Source organism: Montipora capricornis, chromosome 9 (assembly GCF_036669925.1).
Source record: "Montipora capricornis isolate CH-2021 chromosome 9, ASM3666992v2, whole genome shotgun sequence".
Taxonomy (NCBI): domain Eukaryota; kingdom Metazoa; phylum Cnidaria; class Anthozoa; order Scleractinia; family Acroporidae; genus Montipora; species Montipora capricornis.
Genome location: NC_090891.1, coordinates 30,124,852 through 30,142,322, shown reverse-complemented (window position 1 = coordinate 30,142,322; position 17,471 = coordinate 30,124,852). Strand labels below are relative to the sequence as shown.

Genomic DNA, 17,471 nt, shown 5'->3' with positions numbered 1-17,471 from the left:
TTAAGATCAGTCGTTCTGAGGAATACTACTGACAATGAATATTAGACAAAGAAAAATTAAAATTAAATTGAGCCTCTGGCTGGGGTGACCACTCTCAAATGTTTTGACGTTACAGAAATTTATGGAAAGTTTTTACCAAAGGGACTTTTCTGTTTAATTCAAGTTCTACTTAAGACATCGAAAGGTGGGTCTCCTGTTCTCCTTTATCACAATCGGCGGTCATAAACTCAGTTTTGAACTACTTTAAGGGCCCACCTGCGGATTTTTCGCTCGTTGCTAAGGAAGTGACATGTTACTTCCGGTAACTGACGTCATCATATCATGAGCTGACAAGAAAATCCACTCACAAGCAAAAGTCACCGCACAAACTGTTGTCTCCATCGAAGGTTTTTCCTCGCCCTTCCTCGTGCTCGTTCTCAGATCAACTGCGCATGCGTAAACGAACTGACTTCCGGTTTGAGAAAAAAGCTAAATTTCCGGCGGTTTTAAATTGAATTAATTTTTTTTTACATGGCACATTTCACCCCCAAATACAGAATATAGCTAAGCGTTGATTTTTTAAAATCATCTTTTTTGAGAAAGTTATGGGTATTTCAGTATCGTTTATGTCTTTAAAAAGAACATTTTTCAAAATAAAAAGAAAACCATGCTTGGCTGGATGCAAAAACGAATACAAATTATCAAACCATCGATTAAATACCCAAATTGCGTAGCACGGAGACAAATTTAGAGTTTTCTTTTATTGGTCACGTGACCATGGGCGTGGTATGATGACGTCATATTTAGGGTCATTGTCTTACAAAAGTTGGAAACTGACCAAAATAATGCCAAATTCTCTCAAATTACTTAACCATTACATCCTTAGCAACGCACCCCAAAAAATACGTCAGTGGGCCCTTAAGTCGTCAGATTATTGCTTTAGACATCCATAATTACAATGTGTTCTGAGCTTTTCAATTTTTGTTCAAGTCGTCGAGGCCACTGTGTGGAAGATTTTCCTGTTTGACGGTTCAAGAAATGCACCTCCGTCTTGTCCCGACTGAACACGCGTAGGAGCGATCTCAGTTTTCCTCCCTCGGCCACAGAATATTATTTCACGGAACTCTCGCCGAAAGCCACTGTTTGTTACAGCATATATAAAAGGGTTTATTGAGCTACTCAAGAAAATGAAGAAGGTAACCAACAACGGGACTATACGGGGAACTGGGCTCGGATAGAAGCGATTTGTAAGAGAAAGACTCCACATTGGGACCCAACAGAGAAGGAAGCCCGTTAACACCAAAGCTATTGTTTTGCTACTTTTGATTTCCTGCCTCGTAATGTTCGCTCGAGCTTCTATCGTGCCCCCAAACAAAGACGGGGCAACACTAAGCTGGTGTTGTCGGATGGCTTTGAATACTCCGCAGTAGCAAAAAATAATCACCAAAAACGAGACTCCAAAATACAAGGACACTACAAGACAGTAGTGAAGTAGCTTTCTATCTTCGGTGTAATGCATTACACTACATGCACCAAAACCAACAACGAAACTATAGCGTTGCCAATTAACAAGACGTGCAATGAGCAAATAAGAGATGAGTAAAAACCAGACGCAAAATAACCAAAGCTTGGAGCGCCAGGGGGAGAAGATTTTTGTGTAATAATTCCTCTTGACAATTCGCATGTACCTGCTCAACGCTGTGAGGGCCATTGTGGCGGGTGGACAGTAGGTCGAAAAAACATCTACAAAGCCATGAACCTGGCAAACAATATCGCCAAAAACCCACTTTCCGACGATGAAAGTCCAGAAAGTAAGCGGCATTTCGAGAATTGCACAAGTCAGATCACCAATGGATAATGCGATGATATAAAGGTTGATGGTTGATCGCAGTCTTGGATTCCGATAAACGGCTAAACAGAGCAGGATATTGCCTACAAGACTTGCCACATTAAGGGCAAGACAAACGGTGGACTCCACGACAATAATCGGTAGGCTCCTGGGTGGAAGTTCAGGAGACATTGTCTCGGTGGTTGCCTGGTCATTCACTGAAAACAGCTGTGTTAACCTGAAGCCTCAGACATTCGCTGTTAAGGGAGACATTGCTTCACCAGGTCTACCACATTCTCTCGCTTTTTGTTTTTTCTTAACTGACACTTTCTTTTCGGATATATTGGTGGTTTGGAAAGCCCATGAATAGAAGGGAACTACCTACAGTAGGTTAGCAGATGTATGAGAAACAAAAACCAATTAAACGTCGTATTGACGTCAAGTGACTGTTTTCTTGTCCTCGTAGGGCGTGACAGCAATCACCGATGTAATTAGGTCTATTTGACTCCAGCTGTCTACGAAAGTTAAGGCCTATATTAGTGCGACAAAAATACTAGCCAATAAAAGTATACTTGCAATAAGCCTTCCGCTGTAGACGTCATTCAATTTTCATCGGTCCGTCTTCATAGCACGTATCGCTCGCTTCTTAAAAGGCCGTTTACACGACAGAAAAATTTGGGTCCGGACCCGTCAAAAAAGCGACTCCTATGGCTCTGTGGAAACTCCAGTGTTTCTTTACAAAAGTTATGAGTCCGTACCGCTTTTTTGACGGGTCCGGACCGAAATTTTTTTTCTGTCGTGTAAACGGCCTTTTAGAGCCGGAACAATTTGGAGGGAACATACAGGATATTAAACTTATCAAGACACTTATATTTTAATGGGAAAAGGTATTTTTCAGACCGACAATGAAACATCCTGTCAAAGGGTATAGTTTAATTTAAGAATTGAAAAAGCACTGTCATCCTACAGTGTCACTTGCCTGAAAATTAAACAAGAAGATTTCCATTTCACTTTATTGAAAGACAAATGGCGAGTATCAAAAAAAAAAAAAAAACAATGGTCAAACAGTCGAGTCTAAATGCGAAATGTCCAGCTGTCCTTTAAAATTTCCTAGAGGAAAAGCAAATGATTCAGCAGTCGAAGGAGGAAATAGGTTTGCTCTGATAGTTCAAACAACACAATGTAACTAGTAGCCAACGAGCAAGCCGAGCGAAGACGCGAGACTTGCGAGGCGGCCAGCTTTATGCCGCGCGAAGTAGTGTACTGTAAGGTTTCCTGGAGATTTTAGTAGGGACCAATGAAAGCGCGTGTTTGATGTGTGATGCTATTTGACAAACCTGCATGACGCGCGCGACTATTGATGATCTTGTGTTCAGAGGTGAGTGAAAACACATTTTTTCCCATTTCCCTGACCATTGTGTTGTGTACACTTGCTTTGAGTGTTCTTTAATATTTATTTTCGAACCATCGTGTTCTATATCGTCCACTGGTGTAAATTTCGGATTTCCGCCCGCGAGTAGAGAAGTTTGTTTTTCGTTTTGTAACCAAGTAATGTTATTTTCAAAGAAAACATGTTGTTTGCAAAGTACACAAACGATCAGTTTGACTTGTAACTCATGGCTATATCTTGCAAAATAAAATTTCTACAAGTGAAACAACTTTCATGTGCGAGAGAGTTTGATTCACCGTTACGTGTTCCACACTGAAAAGTGTCAAAACGCTTTGGCGATTTTTTACATGGCATTGGTGTTATTCAACTTAATTATTGTATATGCGGCCGTTCAAAAATTACAGCAGTCCTTTCCATATATACATCTACATTGTTGTTGGAGATACAAAGTGTGCAATTTCTATTATTGCATTATTGTTACACTAGATAAGTTGAGTTGCAGTACTTTCGAATAAAAAAAAATTCCAATTTTTTACTGGGTTGCCAGTATGGCAAACCCAGTCGGAATCTGGGTTTCATTTCGTCGTTTTGTAACTTTTTTTCCGTGCCGGGAAAAGTCTTGCCTGTCACTCCTCTGCTAAGTAGTGTCTTTGTGCATAGAGTCTTCTCTGCGTATTTTGTTAGGTTTGAGGGGACTGGGGTAATACGTAGATTTCCCCGGTGCACACAGGAGAACGTTTAATTATTAAACCGGCAATGGCGTCGAAAGTCGTGGTAACGCGGATGGCGTTTTAGTGCATCTTTAAACAAAATATACCCTTATGGAGCTCAAGAATGGAACGTCTCTTGGATAAATAAGACAGGGGGTGAAAAATAAATGTCTGGAATCTTAAAAGCGAGGAGTGATGGACTTCGACAACAACTACCGCCCGTCGAGCCGAAATCGAAGTGAGCTGTATTTCTAATATCTTACTAAGTGTGCTGTCATGTAGAACACTGAAACCAAATGGGAAATTCTCTGGTAACTTATGAGTTCAACAAAGACAGAGAAGGCATCGAACACCTTAAGTGGATCAGTGATCTCTGTTCTCTGCACAGTCTTCAGGTAAAAATAATATGAAATGTGACAGCCAAGAATTTTTTGAAAGAAAGATTGCCTCTAATAGCAAATATGTTGTTTGTTTCAAAAAACATTTCGCTGGAAAAGGTGGCCCTTATGAATTCATCATGTTTTGTAATACGCGAGCTTAACTGGATAGTTTTTATGGCAATAGTAAAGCATTTTCGTGTCAAAATGAGGTTGGCGTCTTTTCTTTTCTGTTAACTTAATTAAATATACCATGCCTCTTGATTTCCACTCTCAAAATTACCTTTAGAACCTACTTTTTGCATAGAATAAGCTTTTAGAATGAGAAGACATGTGGTTACTAGCAAAGTACTGAACCCAGAAAGATTGAAGAAAATAAATGGGAAGTGAGAAACATTGGTTTCTGATAATTTTCAAGCTTCCTCAAAAGAAAGATGATATTGAAAATTACAAGTGTACATTGCAATTCTTTTCCCAATTAATATTTAATAGATAATTACTGAGGCAGTCAGCGTTATGAGATATATTGCAGCCAGCTGAGGGCGTACGTTTGTGTTATAATTGTGATACTCATCAAATCCTATTGTTCCTTGTTTGTGTGAATCTTCGATCTTAGTCAAGCCTAAGATATTGTTGTAGTATTATTGTTATAGTTGGTCAAAACAACTATAACAATGAAATTAACACGTGCAGGGCGTGTAACACTGCAAATTTGCATACTTTATAATCCAGAGAATTCAGTCATTTTACTTAGTGCAAACCTCAGTTTTGAAAGGCGATGGATTCCTCGGTAAAGGAAGCATTCTTTATGACACAGAGCTCTACGAACACTGACATTTCAGCAGAAATCGAAGGTAAACGCTTGTAACATTTCGTCATTTCTGCCAGTGGTTGAATTTTTTGTCTACCTTTAAAAACGGCACTTCCATTTTCTTTGTAAAATAGAGCAAAGATTTAGACGAGATGCCTGCGAGCAGTTGGACTTTACACTGGCTCATTTTGTTGCAGAAGTGAGAAACGAAGATGGCCAAGAGCATCTTTGAAAGATATTCGGTGTTCGAAAGTTTTAGTTAAAGTGACGCTTCGCAACAAAAAATTGAGCTGCAATAAAAGAGAGTTAGACCGTAACGGTGCTGTTGACAAAGTTCTAAAATTATCAGGGACAACTTCTTCTATTGTTGCTATTGGGGAATGCTCTCCTCTAAATTATTAAAATCACTAGTGGGGTCTATGCAAATACGGATCTTGTTAGGTTTCACAACATTCACCAATTCACTAGGTTCTGACCGTTTAACAACTACATCTGCCTTCTCCATACGATCGAGCTCAACTTTGATCTACTACAGGAGGAACACCTCGGATCTCGCTTGAGTGAGTGCTCTCCAGGAAAACATCCAAGACCTTGAAGTAAATCTTGGTATTTGTCAAAGATGCCTAACAAAATATCAGTGGGACCGGAGACTTCGAAATGAACGTTGGACTGCTGTGTTGCTGCAGTGCATTTCTTCTGGCAAGGTTTTGCAGGTTTGGGCACTGAGTACTGCAGGGGCTTCAATCTCAACTACTCTGTTTACAAACATTGCTTATGGGAACAAAAGACCTTTTGTTTCGACAGCCAATGGGGCTCTGGTTGGCACATTAATGACAATGGGTGACGTCAACGATATCTTCCCTATACCTTTGTATTCACATGGCAATGTCACCACTACTCCTTTTAATTTTGTAGGAATTTGATGACCTGAATTATCACGTTGACCTTCAACAAGAACATGGGAACTCATAAAGTGAAGAATATCGACCAATTTTAGTTCATGGGCCCCTTTAATTTGTCCTCTACTTCGAGTGAACAGATTTGCCGCTGACACGAGAAGTGCTTAACACTAGGAGTTCAAAAATTTCTCTCTTTTATCTTTAACTGCGTCTGCTGCTTTGTAGATCAGTCTCATAAATTCATCCACGTTAAAAGCGTAGTTGGTAAATTTTGAATGAGCACCCAGCGTTGGATGATGGCCCTGCCACACGAGAAAAGAGTACTTTATTGAAATGCCGTAAAATGATGTAAGATCTGAAAAAAGAAATTAAGAGTCGCGAGACAATAGGCCATTTCCGAGTTCATGTCTTCCTCCTCTTCAAAGCGAGTCTAAGTGCGAAGTTTTTGTGATGGTAATTAGTTCTACTTTGCATATGAATGAAAACTAATTTTAAGAAGAAAAACTTCGCACTTAGACTCGCTTTGAAGAAGAGGCGAACATGAACTCGGAAATGGCCTATTATACGACCCGATGCATATGATGTATAAAACATTTAAGAGGCGCATTCTCTGTGAACATATTCAAACGTGCTTCGCAGAGGGACTTTTCTCTTAGTCTGTTAATCACTTAACAGTAACAAAAACTGGAGGTCACCAAAATCGTTTTTGAGCTACAAGTATTTAAAGGAAAAATAGGACGTTTTTAGATGGCTCTTATGTTGCCATCGTAAACTATAACGTCACATCGATGAGGAATTATTGGTGTTTCACGAGGTACCATAACTTTGCCGTTGTGACACGGTTGGGTAGATTCAATCCTTCTAAATAGCACAGTTTGTTGAAAGTATTAAAAATGGTTCCCTCTCTTCATCTTGACGTCACGTTGTCCACAAAGGCTGACACGAATTAACAGTCACAAATTCTCTCTCTTCAGGAGATGAGTACATCGGAGAAAGTAAACTTCAGTTTGGTGTACATTTAAAGGAGCGACAAAAAGCGGTTTTTCTTTGCAAAGCGAAAAACTCCGCTTTTCTAAGAGCACGCGAGCCGCAACAACCATTCAATTGAGTGTGATTAGTAAAAAATAACCGACGGACCGAGCCGTCGGTACCAACAACGCAAGCTTGGCACATAAACTCCACGTACGTTTCTTTGAACCAACATGATGACGGCCAAGCACCAAACACCAATTTACACCTCCATCAAAGGAAAGGAGACTATGGTCAAAACTATCGTCACCTTCCTTCCTCATCAATAGACCTTTTTAGCGATACGGCAGCCATTTGGATTTCTATTGTTTCAAATAGATATTATGGGATGCCCAAGGGGCAAACACATATTAATTTGCCCCCTGAGCATCCCATAATGTCTTTTGAAACAATAGAAATCAAAATGGCCGCCGTATCTGCAAAAAGGTCTATTAAATACTGCCTCGTTAGATTGAGCTTGGAATCTAACGTTGCTTTCAATAGCAAACTGTCATAAGAAGAAAAAGAATTTAAGGCACACCTCGTCCTCCTGGAAAAGTTTCGCCTTGTCTTCCCAGGTGATGTAATTGACACCTCTGAAATTAAAGATGAAGGATTATACGACTTTAAAAGAGCCACGTTAATCCTACAGACATTGCATGCCGTGGAACAATTTTCATGTAGGAAAATCCCGCTAAAATTCAATCCAATCAGATCGCTACGATAAGCAATGCGAACTTTTCAATACAAAAACAAACTGTCGAAAAGCCCAAAACAGCATGAGTATGACTATGACTTCCGCTCTGGTTGTAGTGTCACCAACAACGGTCCTCTTTAGGACTACTTTCTATTTAACAAATTGATGTCAGTTATTCATGCGTCTGTTCTGTTATTGATCATGAATTGCGTCATAACATTGTCAAAGTAGTCTGCGGATCCACTCGGCTATCGCCCCGTGGATCCACAGCTACTTTGACAATGTTATGACGAAATTCATGATCAATAACAGGACAGACGCATGAAAAACTGACATCAATTTGTTTTTTACAATAACAAAAAGGCAGAGGGGTCAACATTAAGTCAAAACACGAGAAGAAAGCGAGACAAAAATGCGAGAAACTTCAATCTGATGCGAGCAATATCGCGTCATTATCGCATAAATTATAAATTTATGTGTCTGTCCGCTTATTGACAATAAAAACTAGCCAATGAGCGCGCGTAAATTTTCGCAGTCATTGTAAAATTCTTTATCGAGTTTTGAAGCCTTTTTTAAAGTTCTAAGCTTAGTAACCAGGTGTTTGAATAGTAAGGAGGCTACAATGACCTTCTTTTGATTAAGATTCTCATTTGTTCTTTTTTATTCTTTGTTTCGCTGCTCTTAAAGTGATAAGCAGAAAAAAAGAGAGCTGGCTATTTAAACACGTCGTTTTGCAGCCATCAAAATGATACTGCTGTAACCTCGAAACAAAAGACCAACACAATCTTTTTGAAAACGTGAAAAAGTTTCAAGTCATCAACAAACCACCTCTACCCCTCACCCCCCCCCCCCCAAAAAAAAAAAAAAAAAAAAAAAAAAAATTAAAACAAAATGAAACAAAAACAAAACAAAACAAAGAAAGCAACGAGTGACGGCCGGCGTGAGGTAAGAGAAATGCTGCCTAGGAATGGGTGCTAATTAAATTTATTTATTTATTCATACAAAAATATGTAATTATAATTACCTTAGTCTTGCTAAATCACTGTAACAATTTGGGTCTTCTGTGTTATATCTACATGTAGGTTTGAAAAAAAAAACAATAATATTGTCAAACACCTGCGAAAATGCTACTTTAAGTCATATCTTTATTATCCTTGTTGCTTCAAAACGCCCAACATACCAAGTATTCTTATTCTGGAATACGGTCAATTGAATGCGCCCTAATATTGTACATTCACTTAAGATGAAAGTTCTTACAATTCAAACAGCACTGCCCAGTCTGGTAGAAACAATCCATGAGTGAGGCCAGCTCCATGCATTCCAATAAATATGTCAGAATTATGTGTAACCTGTAAACAAGGTAAACATTAAAAGGAACAACACACGAAGTCAATGTGAGCAGGCCAACTACAACTAAAACTACACAAACAACTTAAGGTCGTTCGTTGAAAACTGTGAAACGCCATTAAGAAAACACCTAGTTCTTGGACATTTTGCACTATTGGCTCATGTTGATAAATTTGCAGTGCAATTTACCATGAATTTACCTTTAATTGCTCTAGAAAAGGCATTTGTCTGCAAAAATAAAAACATATGTTGTACTTTATTAAATAAGAAAGTAACTTTAGTGTACAATAAGAAAAGGTGCATTTAAAGTAAAAAATAATTATACACTCTACTTATGCCAGAAGCTACATGTACAAAGGCTTCAACTCTCGATTTGTACAAACATACAATTATTACACTCTGATCCTTTCAATTCCTAAGCCAAGAGACAATAATTATTATTCATTTAGTCATCATGAAGAACATTTACTGGTTAGTAAAAACAGCAACTGAATTATTAATTAAAACTACAAAAATAGTACTCTCACACTTACATTGTGTAATCAATCACTTTGACTTTAAACATCGGTACATTCATCATCGCACCCACTAACTACGTAATAGAAAATTGTAATAGAATGTATTTATTAAAATATTAAAAAGTTATCCAAAAAAAATACCCAACAAGTTTTTTCCATTGCAGTGCAGTGTAATTTGAATGGCCTCAGGCATTAGCTTCAGTTGTTGGAAGGGTGGAATAAAATAATTTAACACTTATTCTCAGACTAATACTTGCTTTTTTTTCCTGCACACATTTTTAAGATTACAGAAAACAAACTTAACACATAGAAAAGCCTTGTCAAATTATCTAAATTACCCTGACGTTAGAAATATTTTTGTCCCAAGACCAGCCATTGTTTACCATAATTATACCTTGATTTTTGATTGGCTGCTTGCAAAATTTAGATATAGTGACTATAAACTAATGATTTTCTCCTCTTGTATGAAATTTGCTAAAGACTATTATTTATAGTTCTTATGAAAATTAGAAATCAACAACCATAATCTCGTCAAATGCATAACGCACAAAACTGTCACGATTGTGCACATGCATGGACATTACTGAAGAGACAGCGCCTACAGCTACAGCTTTAACAACAGGCCCACGTTGCACGAAGCATGGTTAGTGCTAACCAGCATTATATACCATGGAAATTAACCACAGATTTTGATAAGTCTAATAGACAATGGTTTGCTCTAACCAGGCTTTGAGAAACTGCCACAGCTTGATTACATTAATTAACAGAAAATGGTTCAGACCTCACGTTAACAATATTGACTTGATAACATGTATGTTCAGTACCTCATCTTGATTTAGAATTTTGCGGTACTTTGTGCTCCGAGTTAAGAGAGTAATTCTAAATTCTTCTGGCTAAAAGATAAAACATTACAAAAACAGAAAATTCTTATTATAGCTTGTACTGAATTCATACTCAGTCTGTAGGATAAAAATATCATTTTATTCTATTAACTTTAAGGCACTCTATACAAAAGTAACAAACACAAAATCAAAGAAAGGCAACTAATGTCACTTTAAGCAATAACAAATTAATTCAACAAAAGTGAACCAAATATGTACATTGTAACAAGATTAACTTACACTATGAGAGCTCTGTGTTATACCAAGTCTGTGTAACAAATGTTCAGAAAAGGCTTTAAAAAGTCCACTACCTACACAGCTTGGAACCTGAAATTGTGAGGTTAAAATTTAATGTTCAGCTTAAAGGCTGGTTTTCACTGCTACGGAGTCCGAAACGGAGTCGTAATCAGAAGCGCAGAGCGATACTATATCTAAATTGTAAATTTTGCAAGCAGCAAATCAAAAATCAAGTATAATTATGGTAAACAATGGCTGGTCATGGGACTTTTCCATGTGTTACAGTAAGTTTGTTTTCTGTAATCTTAAAAATATGTGCAGGAAAAAACAAAGTATTAGTGTGAAGTAAATCAAGCGTACTTTTGGAAGAGTTGCTTACAAGTGTTAATATGCATTGTTTGTTAGTGAAAATCAAACAGTCTGATTCTTCCGACTCCGATTCCGTCGACTTCGACCTTTAATTTTCACTACATGTACATGTACAGTAGGTCATAAGCTCTGTTACGACTCCGAATCAGACTCTGTCACTAGTGAAAACCAGTATTAATTATCACCACTAAGTGTGTACTACTGGATGACTGAACTTAACAACATACATGTTTGACTTACATGTACACCTCTCAGCAGGGTCTTTTAAAGATGAATGAAACAAATTCTTCAAATAAACGCAACAAATCTCAAAGAAAATTTATAATGTTGACAAAATTCACCAGGCTAAGTTTTAAGGCTAGTGAAATTTTAAAATTGCCCAAAAGAAAGTGATTTAGTATTGATTTTATTGCTGTTAATTTTGAAACATCACATCATTTTCTTTTGGGCTATGACAAAAGAACAGGTAAAATTATTATTAATTCAAATCTTCAAAAATTCTCTGACGATTAGCAAAGCAGTTGACCACTTTTACATGTTTACTAAGCATGGCTGAGATGTTCAGCTGACTATCCAGAAGAACTTGTGCTGGTGATTGGAAGGGGACTTAAACACCAGAAATCGAAAAATAAGTCTGAATGTTATTCATATAAGTCCAGTGCCATAGTTACTAGCCTTTTTAATAAGGCCATTAGCTCCCTCCACATTTCCAACATCCTGGCAACACAATTGAAACCCTTTTAACTTGCATTTTAAGTTGCAATAATCAATCACCAACAAGAAATGTGAAAACAAGGGAAGGTTACGTAAAGGTTCAGTTTACTGGGTAATTGCATTTACCAATGGCATATTGTAGTACAATCCACGGATCATTCTTGGATTAAAAGAAAACACAGCTTCCCTAAAACACACCTGACAGAAAAGAAATAAAACTAAGTTTAACCCTTTCATGCCCAAAAGTAACACTTCTAGATTAAAAATTTTTACTCCGTCTAACGGCAGACAATGATTTTACTTGTCAATAGGAAACCCCTCGGGAGCAAAAGGGTTAACAACAACTAGGTTCACCCATTAACACTGAACTGAACATAACAATTAAGTTTAATTATCTGGTGCTAGAATCAGAACTTAAAATCTGCAAGTGTCAGTCCTAGGAAGGTTAATGGCCATGCCCCAACATCTACATGTAATTCACAGGGTGACCCGAAAACACTGGCCCCCGGTCCATGGACCCCTCTACGGACTGGGTCTACGGATTGTCTCACGGACCGGTCCACGGACTACCCTTACGGACCCCCTACACGGACCACCCTAAAACAACATAGAAATGAAAATAAATAAAAACTAAAGATTTGCATTTGTCTTACCAGTTGTCTGGATAGACCACTTGTGTCGGCAAAATCTCAACCGTAACGCTCCGCACATTCAACAGACTAAGGCTCAGGCTCCGGCACAAATTCTATTAATCACACATTGCCCCTTCCTTCGCTGTGGACCGGAATCCTTCGAAAAAGATTGATAATAAGTAAGTTCTATTTGTATTTTCTTTCTTTCCTTCCGCCATTTGGTTCGGATCATTCTCCCGCGGGTTTGTGAACTCGCCCCAGGCTTCACGATCTCTCTGAGCCTTAGCGTAACGGCTGAGATTTCGCCGGCAAGAGTGGTCTATCCAGACAACCGGTATAAACAAATTTTCAGTTGTTATTTATTTTTAATTCTGTGTTTTTTGGGGTGGTCCGTAGAGGGGGTCAGTAGAGATAGTCCGTGGACCGGTCCGTAAGGCAGTCCATGGACCCGGTCCATAGGGGGGTCCATGGACCGGGGGTCAGTGTTTTTGGGTCACCCTAATTCACACAGTAACTTATAATTTATTGGGGTAAGCTGAGCCAAAAATAGAATCCAAATTAGAGATAATTGCATGTGTATGTAAATTAAACTACATTGTACATGTGCTTACTTGCTTCCCTGCGTAATCTTTCAAATGGATTATTGGATGTTTTGTAAATGCCTTCCAAGTGTCTGAGAAGAAGTCACGATATGGAAGGGAACTCTATGAAAGAAGCATACAAGAGAGGTCAAGTTCTTTTAATCATTATAATGACAGCATAATCATAAAAAGGGAGTTAATAAGAGTACTTACAATTGAACTAGCAAGTCAGTTATACAATGTAGCCATTGAACTTCAATAAATTATAATATTCGAAGCGTAATTCATAAATATGAAACGTCATTGACATGATTCATGGCCGTAGGAATTAAGGAAAGGGGGATCAGGGGGTCAGGGGGGAGCCTCCTTTTCCATTTTAATGAACTAAGACCATGTTTATTCCATTTCCAGGTCAAGAAAACTAATTCAATGACATCTTTTAATATTCTTAAAGGAAAACTGAAGTAGGGTGACAGAGCCTCTGAAAGTTATTCACTTGAGAGTCAAGGAGATAATAATCATAATTATACCCACTGTGTCCCACATGACAATGTTAACATCAGTACTGAAGCTTCCATTCATGTGTTGAGTCACATAGAGATTAACAAAGTCACAAAAGTGGTGATATAAATTTACGCCTGAAACAACAAAATTGATCAAAATTCAATGTTGCTTTCTTCTTAACCTGTACCTGGCATAATTTGTACATGTACCTAAGAGATAACATTTATAGGAGCTGATCTTCATAATTATTACCGGTACACCAACAAAAAGAGAAGTAAATCAGTTAACTGATTTCCTGTGTAACGTCAAAGTTAAGTAACTAGAGACTGATCTAGCTAGATTAATAATAATTATTTTACATGTAGGAGCTGATCTAACAAAAAAATATGTTTTTGTTGTTGTTATGGACTGAAAATTGTTTGATTCCACGGCCAAACGTCAAAGATAGTACAAAACAAAAATGTAATAATTATTATCATAAAAATTATTGATGCTGCACATTAACAAAACAGGATGCGAACATCTGATTAGTGCACTTTTGAATCACCTGCATCCAGTTTCATGAAAATGGTTGGTTTGTCGATGACCACATCACAGATCCCAGCTTGAACAGGCTGAACACTGAGTGATGTAAAATGCTCCAGCTCTGCAAACCTTATTAGGGAAGATCAAAACATAAATAAATCACACTACCCAAAAATTATACCATTATTATTACATTAATGCTCTTCCAACCGACTTAAGGGCCCACTGACATATTTTTTTGGGGTGTATGTTGCTAAGGATGTAAGTAATTTGAGAGAATTTGGCATTATTTTGGTCACTTTCCAACTTTTGTAAGCCAATGACCCTAAATGTGACGTCATCATACCACTCCCATGGTCACGTGACCAATAAAAGAAAACTCTAAATTTTGTCTCAGTGCTACGCAATTTAGGTATTTAATCGATGGTTTGATAATTTGTATTCGTTTTTGCATCCAGCCAAGCATGGTTTTCTTTTTATTTTGAAAAATGTTTTTTTTAAAGACATAAATGATACTGAAATACCCATAACTTTTTCAAAAAAGATGATTTAAAAAAATTAATGCTTAGCTATATTCTGTATTTGGGGGTGACACGTGCCATGTAAAAAAAAATTAATTCAATTTTAAACCGCCAGAAATTTAGCTTTTTTCTCAAACCGGAAGTCAGTTCGTTTACGTATGCGCTGTTGATCTGAGAACGAGCGTGAGGAAGGGCGAGGAAAAACCTTCGATGGAAACAACAAGTTTGTACGGTGACTTTTGCTTGTGAGTGGGTTTTCTTGTTAGCTCATGATATGATGACGTCAGTTACCGGATGTAACATATCACTTCCTTAGCAACGAGCGAAAAATCCATCTGTGTGCCCTTAAGTTGAATTAGAATTGCAACACCTGGGAATTAAGTCATAACCAGACTTCTCCAGCACTTGGAACCAATAACTGCCCAACCATTTACTACGTCTGGAGACACTACAGTACATGTACCCTTCAGCTTAGTTTTACCAAGTTTCGAAATAGTTCACAAAGTTTAATATAAACAAAAACAAAAACTCAATCAACTTCACCAACCAAAAAGGAATAACCCTAGGGCAACAAAACATGGCCAGCACTGTGCATTAATAATTTTAACAATTATTTTTACAAGCCCCAATAACTTGCCCCATCGCATAAAAATCTACCCACCATGACTGTAAAGGGCTTTTATTTTGGCTCTGGTCCTTGTGTAAGTCTTTCTTAAAATCACAGTGGCCACCAACTTCTCCCTCTCTGAAAACATCTTCACGGAACCTTTAGTGTGAAGAAATTAACATTTAAAGTGGATAAAAATATGTGCAATACGTACAGTGTATAATATTTTACATGTTGTTGTCCATAATTATAATACTAATAACAATAATAATAATAATAATAATAATAATAATGATGATGATGATGATGCTGATAAAACTTCATTGTTCCACATATATAATAATAATAATAATAATAATAATATTCGTCCTCCTTATCTGGCATTACTGCTACGTTGGGGCATCTGTATTTTCTTTCTCCAGGATGTCCTATTCCACGCATTCTCTTCCATCAAACCACTTTTCTCCATATCATTCCTCGCATTTTCCATCCATCACTTGCGCGGTCTTCCTCTTGGCCAACTTCCTTCCACCTCCATCTTCCAAACTTCCTTTCCTTTGCTATCAGGACTTTACTTTGTTTTTGTATATATGTAAACCATAAATATGTAGCTGTATCAGTGAGTGCTGTCAGAGACCTTATAAAGTGCTCTTAATTACCGTATAATAAACTGTATCATCCTCATCATCACCATACAACAAAGATTGCAAGTATGTGGCAAGGATCTTTATTTAACAAGACGCCTACAAGGGCGTATCCGTGGAATGCGCAAACAGTTAACACAAATTGTCCAGTTACAGTGAACTTCAAGTACAGGTAGACTTCGGAAAATGGCGAAAGATTACTAGAAAGATACATCTGTAATATAACTTAAAGTTTTTTGTTGTAAAAACTCATTACTAATGTTACTAAATTTGCAAATGCAAACAACGAAGCCCTATTAGCAGGTTATCAGGATACGGGATCTTTTATTTATTTATTTTTTGGAAGGAGACTTAATTCAAATCCTACAGTTTTACTTGCTTCGTTAACTCCTTTCATCCAAAAATTACAGGATCAGCCTTAAATCATCCGAAAAACTTATTACAAATCACAGTTCAACAACTTATCATCCTGGGCCAGTTGTTCAGAAACTGGGTTTTAAAACGAGTTTTATCCTCTACTCCCAAATGCTGTTCAAGGCTGATATTCAGAAAAACTTTACATTAGAAGAAGTCAATCTTGAAAAACAAAAATAAGCAAAGGAAACTGTGACCAAAAAGTTGAAAACATGAAACAAAAGTTTACACTCATCCTGGATTAAGGTAATTGGCTTTCGAACAACCGGGCCCTGTAATCGACGTCTGGTTCTGTAATCCTGGTTTAGTTCCTTGCAAACTGTATAAATTTGCCGTGACGAAGACAAGAAGACAACATCCCTGCTCTATTTCTCTCAATGCTCAAAAATTCCGTAATTGCGTGTTGTATAGTCCAGTCCAAAGTTCAAATTTTACAATTCCATAATCTTGATTTCAGTAACTCCACAATAACTTGAAATCTCGTTAAGAAAAATCCTTAAATCCAGTAGTCCAGTCCGGATTGAGATCGCCAAAACTCTCTCTATCATCGATTCAAAATTCAACAAAAGCTACAAGTAGTAAATAGTTATCAGAAACTACAACAGTTCGTCCTGATTCTACACTCGAGCTGAACAAAAAACCCAAAAAACCCTTGTCATCGTTTTCGAGAGAACAGACAAACAGCCGAAACTGTTCTGTGCCTGCCCCTTACGGCACTGAAAAAGTACCGTACGTTGTACAATAGTACTTGACCGTAGTCCTTGGCCAAGAAACTAATCTTAGCCAAAAGCCCGAGAAGCGATCAGGATACGAGATAATTAGGTAAAAAAATTGTGGGGATACGGGATTTTTAGTCTGGAGGTGGGGGGGGGGGGGGGTAGAATTGAGGAGATACGGGATATTTTTTAAAGTAAGAACGCATTGCGTGTGGTAGTGCAGTAACTTGACAGTGTTTTTTTCCATAAATGTCAACTGAGCGGCGTTTTGTTTTTTCCAGGAGATTCAAGTCCTTGCACAATATGTAGCTCTAATAGTACACGACACTGTTTGGTATCGTAAATCATTACGGTGCCATGGTAGACATCTTTGCTATATACCCTCTAAGAAGACATGTGGTTCAGTAAAATACTAAGCCCAGAACGATTGAAGAAAATAACAGGAAATCGAGAAACATTTGGCTTCAAAGTCGATATGTTGATCATTTACAACTTCTTTTTCACCACAAGCTTAAGCGTGTACTCTGAGCTTCTGACACCTTTCCAAGACCAATGTTACTAA

At 37.7% G+C, this 17,471-nt stretch overlaps 2 protein-coding genes across 4 annotated transcripts in view; both read right to left on the bottom strand.

Moving 5' to 3' along the window:
• Positions 1 to 2,279, bottom strand: LOC138016092 (melatonin receptor type 1A-like). Its single transcript, XM_068863266.1, has one exon. The coding sequence runs from the start codon at positions 1,997 to 1,999 to the stop codon at positions 965 to 967; it is 1,035 nt and encodes a 344-aa protein (XP_068719367.1). The 5' UTR covers positions 2,000 to 2,279; the 3' UTR covers positions 1 to 964.
• Positions 2,280 to 6,086: 3,807 nt separating this feature from the next.
• Positions 6,087 to 17,471, bottom strand: part of LOC138015645 (EGF domain-specific O-linked N-acetylglucosamine transferase-like) — a 17,730-nt gene continuing 6,345 nt past the window's right edge. The window contains exons 5-17 of one of the 3 annotated variants that reach the window (XM_068862730.1): positions 15,190 to 15,294; positions 14,030 to 14,136; positions 13,513 to 13,616; positions 13,009 to 13,101; positions 11,892 to 11,963; positions 10,686 to 10,772; positions 10,389 to 10,457; positions 9,580 to 9,638; positions 9,247 to 9,274; positions 8,957 to 9,048; positions 8,724 to 8,771; positions 7,544 to 7,598; positions 6,087 to 6,296 (exon numbers count right to left, since the gene is read on the bottom strand). In XM_068862730.1, the coding sequence (XP_068718831.1) occupies positions 6,165 to 6,296; positions 7,544 to 7,598; positions 8,724 to 8,771; positions 8,957 to 9,048; positions 9,247 to 9,274; positions 9,580 to 9,638; positions 10,389 to 10,457; positions 10,686 to 10,772; positions 11,892 to 11,963; positions 13,009 to 13,101; positions 13,513 to 13,616; positions 14,030 to 14,136; positions 15,190 to 15,294 (1,051 nt within the window). In that variant the 3' untranslated portion in view covers positions 6,087 to 6,164. The remainder of the gene's footprint in view (positions 6,297 to 7,543; positions 7,599 to 8,723; positions 8,772 to 8,956; positions 9,049 to 9,246; positions 9,275 to 9,579; positions 9,639 to 10,388; positions 10,458 to 10,685; positions 10,773 to 11,891; positions 11,964 to 13,008; positions 13,102 to 13,512; positions 13,617 to 14,029; positions 14,137 to 15,189; positions 15,295 to 17,471) is intronic. The other 2 variants (XM_068862731.1, XM_068862732.1) reach the window with 2 other exon arrangements.

Bases quoted from the DNA above. Each gene is read 5' to 3' on its own strand.
- LOC138016092 (XM_068863266.1), bottom strand. From the start codon at position 1,999: ATGTCTCCTGAACTTCCACCCAGGAGCCTACCGATTATTGTCGTGGAG.